This window comes from Hydractinia symbiolongicarpus, chromosome 10, assembly GCF_029227915.1.
Source record: "Hydractinia symbiolongicarpus strain clone_291-10 chromosome 10, HSymV2.1, whole genome shotgun sequence".
NCBI classification, from domain to species: Eukaryota; Metazoa; Cnidaria; class Hydrozoa; order Anthoathecata; family Hydractiniidae; genus Hydractinia; species Hydractinia symbiolongicarpus.
In genome coordinates, this window is record NC_079884.1 from 7,044,653 (window position 1) to 7,053,191 (window position 8,539).

An 8,539-nucleotide genomic window follows, 5' to 3' on the forward strand; every position below is an offset into this window, starting at 1 on the left:
TTTGAAACCGTTATTAACCCTATAATAACTCTTTATGAGGGCAATACCGGAGATTATTGACCGACGTCAAAGTATAGCCCGAGCTTGTGAAGGCAATACGCGACAGAGGTCAATATTCGAAGGTATTGCCCGAAACAGTTATTATGGATTATTAACCGGGTACTGCATTTTACAACAAAAACATATAACATTATGAGTAGGATGTAGAAAGCATGTCTTTATATAAACTATTCCCATATGGAACGTACATTCGAACAAAAAATATACTTTTTTAAAATCGAATATCGTGTAAACATAACACCTATTGTAGCTACAACATTGAATTCTTTAAAAGATAAAAGTAAGTTTCACTTCTGTTTCGCGTTTTGTTTACTTTTTTCCGTGTTTATTTACATTTAATTTACATTACAATCGAGTGTCAATACCATTCATAATGTTACAAAGATGTAAAGAACATTAATAAGATTCAGAGACTGAAGTAAAGATATCAGAAGATGTCATTGAAAGTGATGATAAAAGAATAATAAAGTGTGCATTAAAGCTGTACTGAAAGAAAAAAAGGACACTCCGTTCAAATAAAAAAGCTTAGCCAACGATGTTTAGTTACACCTGAAATATTGGGTGACAATTCAACACCAATTAGCAAAATGCAATATAGAACTTGCAGAAGTACAATATTTGAAGATGTGAAGCGCAGATATTGAAGTAATAGATAAAATCCTCTCTTTTTGATGAAAACATTGTGTTAGGTATGAACGATATCAATGCATCATAAAACAGCTTGTTTCAAGAAAAAGACAAGGAAGTATAAGCGCTAATTAAAAAAAGGTATATCAGATAATGTTTTTTTTTTCTTTTCTAATTCATCATGAATATCAGTAACACGAACTTTTTAGTAACAAAAGTAAATTTTTCTGGAACAACCAACAGCTGTCAAAGAAAAAAGAAAGCGTGAAAACAGGTTGATTTTGTTTGATTTGTCAGCATTGAGAAAATAATGCTGGAAATTCTAACGTTTATATCCTCCACCGGGAAGAAGCATACTAAGGTTTATTCTTGATGCATAGGCAGCTTTTACGTCAGAAATGATAAGGATTCCTTTATGCACTGAGGTTTACATTTAAGAGTTGATGGATCACTTGACGATCGTTAAAAGGAAAAACAACCATGTGCCCAAGGTCAAGAATTTCAACCAGCTCGATCCCTTTAAAGCTAATGAGTCAGATGTCGAAGAAGCGAATGAGCAATGGCAACTACTCGATCCTGACAAAGAAGTTTTTTACTAAGGTATATTTAGTAGTGTTTGGATTTGTCTGAAAATTGTTCTTTTGAGGAAGCACCGCTTTCAAATAAGCGCAGCCTTTGAGTAAGCGCTGCGGTAAACGCAGTACAAGCATCTGGTTTTAAATAAACGACGGGCCACTTAAGCAAGGATTTACAGTAAATCTAACTACTCAAAGTAGTTGTCTACGCTAGGATTTTTTTCCTGTATAATATACAGTGGTTGTGTTTTTAAATACCCAAAGAAAGCTAATCTAATTATCAATTGATCACTTTATGTATCCTTAAAGAGTTTGCTTTCCTATACTTTTGTAATCGCATTTGTAATATGTCCCCTCCTTCTTTAATCAATTCCATTGCCAGGCTTGTGAGCCAACGTTGTATAAATTATGTTATGTCGTTTTAACCCTATTCGGTCCGGGGGGGGGCGGATTCCGCCCCCCCCCTGACGGTTTTTTTTAATAACTCCTGATTGCTTTCTTATATGGCTATGATACTTACTGAGTTTCAACATTTATCTATTAGACACCTGCATGCTAAGTTTTTAGGTCCCATACCTTTCAGAGCCTTTGATATTGGCCATTACTCGAAACTACCCCTAAAATCTCTATGAAATCCTTATAATGGGGAGAATATAATAACTCCTGTTAGGAATATCCTTAGAACTTGAAACTTGCAACACAACTTTTTTTTATCAACAAGAATCATATTGAATAATTTTGGCACGTGACTAATCCGATTTCCCGATTTTTTCGGATTTTACCCGAAAATCGGAAAAAACGGATTTTCGGGCAATTTTTGGCAATTTTTTATCCGATCCATGTAAAAACCGGAAGATATGTTAAAAAAAATTATTTAGCTTTCAGAAACTTCAAACAGAATGTAAAAATTCGCTGTAGAACAAAAGTAATTATATTTTAAGCAGATAGTGGAATTTTTAACAATTTTCACGCTTCTGATGACGTTACAGGAAATGTGCTGACGCAAGCAAAAATTTAATGCCGCCATTTTGTTTCTTTTATGACGTACTATAAGTGTGGCAAGTTTGATTCAATTTGAACAATCCTATGAAAAGTTATTAAGGGGGGGGGGGGCGGAATCCCCCCCCCCCCCCCCGGTCATAGTATGTTCGAAAAACCCCGGACCAAATAGGGTTAAGTTATTTGTTCACACGATCATTAATTTGCTTATTTAATTCGACGCAATAAAATTCACTAAACTAACTTGATAGCATTTGGAGCCATTTTTAAAGACACAACCAAGTGAAATTAAGAAAAGTTTGAAGTTGCTGGGGATTCTCTTTTTCATAAATGTCTTGTTTGTATCCTTTACCATCCTCCTACTTCGGTTAATCAATAATCTTGATCAACACTTATCGTAAATAACGCACAATAGTCGCTCAGCTAGACAAACGCCGATTTTTATATATTCAAAGTTAACCCTACTATACCTGACCTTTTTTGGCCTTTGTAACCCTGGGGGGGGGGGGGGGCACAAAGTGCCCGCGGGTCATAAATCATGAACCACTTGTGCTAAAGTAATGAAACTTGGCTCAATTGGAGAATGTCTTAGTACAAACTCAATCCAGGTAAGAAATATTTTGATGACGTCATAGGGATTAGAAATGACGTCACATATCACACATGTCATTGTCATTAAACTTGGCATATATGTAGCACAGGACATTTAGAGATAATCGAGGTAAGGAAAACAATTTGCTGGATCGATATTTTCTTCAAATCTGGTCTGCTTTTTGACCCTGGTAACGATATATCACCTTAGCAACACCTTGGTTACCACTTAGTAACCAACATACATGTAATAAATAATTATATACTACATCTACTATAATACTACTATAATACAATATCTTATGACATTCTAACATGAATGTCAACAATTTTCAAAATTCCAAAAAATTTACCCCCGTCCAAAAAAGCAATACCACCAGCAAAGTACAAAAATTTTTTTCCCAAATTTTTTTTTTTCAACAGAAGCAATAATAAAAGTTAGGAATAGTCACAAAATTTTAGCACTTAGTCACATGTGTATCTAAAGTTATGCCTAGTCAAAATAGCCGCGGGCACTTTGTGCCCCCCCCCCCCCCAGGTATAATAGGGTTAAGCAGAAAGGATCGATTCACACTTTTATGGTCTCTGGTATGGGTCGGCCGAGGTTTAAACCCAATACCCTCTTACCCTCTGCACTGGACGGAGAACGCTCTACCACAGAAGGCCACCAGTCGGTTTAGGTTACTTTTTGAGAAATATATTTCGCCAACTTCGTGTCCAGGGCACTTAACCTTTTCGTAATAACAGCTATAGGAGTGCACCCTGGGAAGGAGAATTAATGTTCCCATCATTAGGCTGATATGTCAATATCTGCTGCTAAACTAGTTGGTAGGCGTCAATGAGTACAGCGTGTTTAATTAGAGTGTGTTATTAACGGTTGGAAGTTTAGCTTATAACATCAGTCTTTTATTTTCAGAAGCTGAAAGAAAGAAACCCGGGTAATCACTCTATTTAATCAAAGCAAAAAACGTTTTTGTGTGTGATTTTAATCTTTTTTTGCTGTTATAACAGAATATAATTTACTTAACGACTTATCAAGCTTTGGATCAACAGCTTAGCGACTTTCCTATTGATTTGACAATAACAAACTTTGAATATATGACACTTCAAAAAACAGCTAAAAACCTACACACAAAAGAGTTAAACATTTTCTGAATGTATCATGTATTCGATAACTATTAACTACTCGGAGCTTAATTGTGACATAAGTTTAACATAGCTATCACATGAAAGGACAACGACAGTCTTTAAATTAGCTAATTAAATTTTTGATATTAAACATAAATAAGTGGCTAGATGTTTAAAGCTTGGAAGAAAGACTATATTTTTCAACATGAGAGGAGGGATTTTGTTCATCTTGTTTATTAACGTAGCTGGTAATAATAGTCGAGAGAAACCAGGTAGTGTTATACATACAAAACATAGAACTGATAAAAGACATAGTAAGTATTATTGTGTTTGCTTTGAATTATTTTTTCCATAGTTTGTCTCTTCCCTCCTCCACAGGAATTCTAAGTTGATTGTTAGGTTCCGTCCTGATATAAGAAAGCTAAGAGCGCCTGAGAAGGAAATTGAGTTGTGTCGTTCTTACTGACCTTTCTTGAAAAAATTAGTTCTCGCGAAAAATAATTTTCTTGGTAGTTAAAATTACTTCTCGTGTTTATCCGCATATTAAGCTCATACATGGTTATGATAATAACCGCTGAATGATTAAAACCGCGTTTTTTATTCGCATTTCTTAGACTGCGTAGGATGGGTTCACATAAAAGAAAACTGTTACAAAGTTTACACGGATGAGAAATATTTCTCATCTGCTGAAAATATCTGCTTAAGAGAAAAAGCACACTTGGTTTCAATTTCAAATATCGTTGAAAATAACCATATAAGTGAGATTACTAATGGCGCTGAAGTATGGATTGGACTCAAAAAACAAAAATCGAAATTTATCTGGCTCGATGGATATTCTAAATTTCGAAATTGGATGTTTTTCACATCTATAAACAAAGGAATATGTGTAAAGATGATTTCCGGAGGAGGTTGGGTTGATACATCCTGCTATGAAATGCTTCCCTTTGTCTGTAAAAAAAGTAAGTAGGAATTTTGTAGAATTCCAATTGTGTAATAGCAAAGAGGTAAAATAACCTACAATCATAGCACTTATGTCAATCCCTACAAGTTAGTTATAGATCGGATAAACTTGGCTTTGATTAAGTCAAAATCTTTCTATCTTTTTGAACTGCTCACATATTATCCTTTAAAGAACTCGACATAAACAAATATAATTACATCAGCTGTACTATGGCTATGTTTGTTTTAGAGATAAAGTATCCTGTGGATACAGAGAGCATGCATTTGGCGGTGATTATCATAGCTCCATCAATCCTACTCAGTATAATGTTACTTATCATTATTCCTATGTTTATAAACAGTTACCGACGCGAAGTTATGGTAATGAAAAAGATGCATGATATAGAGATAATTAATGAGGTAATAGCGCGCCGTAACGAAGCAGATAGTACACTTTTTGCAGATGATAAAGCAATAATCCAGTCTAATAAAGGTAGTCCTGATTGCAGTATTAAAACTAACGGAACATCTGAAGATTCAAATGAGATTGTAGATGAAGACAATAAACAAATCGATGATATTTTAAATTCATACCATAATATCTTCTATATTCACGACGAAGAGTCATCTACCAAGTTTAGAACGAATTTATTATCAGACAGGGAATGCAACGCTCATGGAACGACTCGAGATTTTGACGAGACGGAAGGAGAAATTAAAACCGTAATTAGAAACGGTATGATTAAAAATGCCCATCAATATATTTATGATTCTGATCTCGAAAGAAGCTATAAAGCGGAAATTGTAGAAGACTATATTCAGATATCTGTTTTATAAATAATAAGTTGACTTTTTTGCCTTAAATAATCGAACTATTGTCATAATTCTACTTTGGAATTTCCGTTGGTTTATATATTAGTAAAGACATTTTCCGATAACTTCTCTCTTAGTTATGACTATCAATTGTAACTTTATTTATAATAGCCCAGTCGGTCTGCCTAAGTCTCATCTTCTTTAAGTATCGCATTTCGCTTGTCTCACTATTTGCTGTACCATGTTGCGCGAAGAAAGACAATCAATGGCTTTTATTACAGATATCAGCTGGGTGACCCGGTATCGAAACGTCGAGTTAAGCCACAAGTAACTGTGCGACCTGCTGTTGAACGCCCTGGAGAGTGTCTAATAAGAATTGAAAGATATGTCTTACATTCAGGTGGAGTGCTTTAGTACAAGTATGTAGTATGTCGTAAAAAGTGCACACAACCTTATTGTGTTTCAGTTGTAATATATTCTTCAATGGATAACTTTTCTGCTACTTTAGTCGAAAAAAAAAACAGAGTTTACAACCCAGTGTTACCCATCATAGCCAAAACAATCGATCACAATTTTTTATTTTGCGTAATAAGTAAAGGTTTAAAAACTAATTGTGACACCAAACTGACTGCTTCGTACAGTTAAATGTCCTACGTGCCTATAGGCGTCATTTTTAAAAAAACTTATTACAGCTTTGGTTTAAACAAAAAAAAAGAAACAACTGCTGTTAACAAGTGACTGAGCGCTTAGTCCAGGTGTTGCGCATGTGTATAGGTGAAATACCCTTTCCCAAAAAAAACATTTTATAGTTTCGGTTTAAATAAAAACACGGAAAACAGTCCGTCGTTACCCCGTCCAGCTAAAAAAACACTCAACAACTTTATTTTGCGACAAAGTTTTCACGACAGTAATAAAAGGTTACCCACCCAGCTACATTGTGTATAAGTATTATTGATTAAGAATTTTTTTGTAGCTAGCCAAATTGCATTTGGCTACTTTTACTCTTCAGCCAGAGATAGCTAAAGAGCTAGCTAGAAAGCCACAGACCTAACATAAAACAAAACAATAATATACCAACACAATAAGAAAAAAACCGCTAGACCGGCTCTAGCAGGATGCAGCCTTGATATCTACGTTTGTAGCCACACTCTTAAAATTGTTTGTGTAAAATTTATCCATGACTAGAAAACGCAAATGAAGAGAATATCTTAAACGTTGACAGAACTGAAATTTAAGCAGTTAAATAATTATACTAATTGAACCAAATATTTTCTTTCGCTTAAAAACTTTTCGCTCTGCAACGTGGTGAACAATAACGTACGAGTCTTTTGGAAGGAATCTGTCGTACCTTAACCCCTGAAGCTCGGTTTAGTTGAACAAAACACGAAAATAAAAATATTGAAGGAGTATCTAGCATAGCTCATGAAATAATATCAAAATAACAGTTTATAACAATATTTTTGATCAAATTCGTCACGCAGTCTTCATTCTTTCCCAATATCACGAATATCAAGATACGCACATAATCAAGATACGCAGGGCTAGGTTGTGGGGTCAAGTCGGACTTTAAAAATCGTGACGTTACGGCAATTGCTTCAAAGAATAAAAAGATGAAAAAGAAGAAGAAGGAGAGAAAAAAGACCGCCCGTTTTAACAAAATCTCGGATGTAATCTAAAATCTTAATAACAATAAAAAAATAATCTTTTTGCACGATATTTCAGCGAACGAGAGAAAAAACACATAGGCTTTTGTACTGTAAAGGTGAAACATAAGCAAAAAACTTTACTCTTTTCTGAGTAAGAATATACAAATTTCACGTACCTAACAATAGTGCAAGAAAATCTCAACTGAATCTTTCTAGGAGAGAAATGAATTTAAATGGAAAAACGTTTTTTAAGCCGTTTACACTTTCAGAGCTAAACTTTCCCTTAAATATGAAGTTAAATATGTTTTTTCTTCAACCTGAACATATTCTTTTTTGTAAGAATATGCTCAGGGTCAGTTAAGAATATCTTAAGAATATGACCAACTTCAATTGTTTGTTGTAAACATAAAAAGAATTTGTCAATAGCTATAGCAACTTATAGCAAGCATTATTTTCTTAAGGTATTATATATTTTACTAGTCGATAAGGCCCGTGGAAAAATCCACTTAGGAAAAAGGCCAAGGAAAAATACGTTGTTTTAGGTGTTTTGCTGACGTCAGTAATACATATACAAAAAAAATGTTCTTATAATTTTACATCAAATGTCAAATCGCATTAAATCCTCCACACAAATCATACACAAAATAAAAAAGAACAGCTTCAAGGTGTAAAAAGTTACAACAACGAGACTCACAACATCGACACTCACAACACCAATACTCACAAAAGCGAAAGTAAGAACACCGACTGTTACAACACCGACAGTCACAACACGGATAATAACAATCTCAGAAATAACGCATTTCAAATATGTACATCTTATAAGTGATTATGTTGAAAACCCTCAGTATTTTATTCTGAAATGTCAAAAAGTAGGCTTGCAAGTGTTAGCACAAATCAACAAATATAAGTTATTTTACACATTTTAAATATTGTCATTCCCTTAAAAGCCTATACAAAAATATGAAAAAGCCATAAAATTTAAATCTAGAAAAATCAGTTATTTCGGTTGGATACCATCCTCTCCCACAAACATTTACACAAAATGTAAAAATCAACCAGTTAAGAACACAAAAATTTCCTTTTTAATTCCGTACTGCCCTTTACCAACAATTTTAAGCCTAAATGTAAAAAAATCAACAACATTGTTGACGGTTTTGT

General features: G+C 34.1%; 1 protein-coding gene across 2 annotated transcripts; it reads left to right on the plus strand.

The window, feature by feature from the left end:
- Positions 1 to 3,501: 3,501 nt before the first annotated feature.
- LOC130612469 (uncharacterized) lies at positions 3,502 to 5,861 on the plus strand. Of its 2 annotated transcripts, none has more exons than XM_057433788.1 (3): positions 3,502 to 4,252; positions 4,595 to 4,939; positions 5,170 to 5,861. In XM_057433788.1, the coding sequence occupies exons 1-3, from the start codon at positions 4,186 to 4,188 to the stop codon at positions 5,754 to 5,756; spliced, it is 999 nt and encodes a 332-aa protein (XP_057289771.1). In that variant the 5' UTR covers positions 3,502 to 4,185; the 3' UTR covers positions 5,757 to 5,861. The 2 variants fall into 2 exon arrangements, with proteins under 2 accessions (XP_057289771.1, XP_057289770.1); XM_057433787.1 differs by having other exon boundaries at positions 3,504 to 4,294.
- Positions 5,862 to 8,539: the final 2,678 nt, after the last annotated feature.

Coding starts and splice junctions, on each gene's coding strand:
- LOC130612469 (XM_057433787.1), top strand. CDS start 4,186: ATGAGAGGAGGGATTTTGTTCATCTTGTTTATTAACGTAGCTGGTAAT. Junction 4,295..4,594: donor TAGAACTGATAAAAGACATA/GTAAGTATTATT, acceptor CGCATTTCTTAG/ACTGCGTAGGATGGGTTCAC. Junction 4,940..5,169: donor TCCCTTTGTCTGTAAAAAAA/GTAAGTAGGAAT, acceptor TGTTTGTTTTAG/AGATAAAGTATCCTGTGGAT.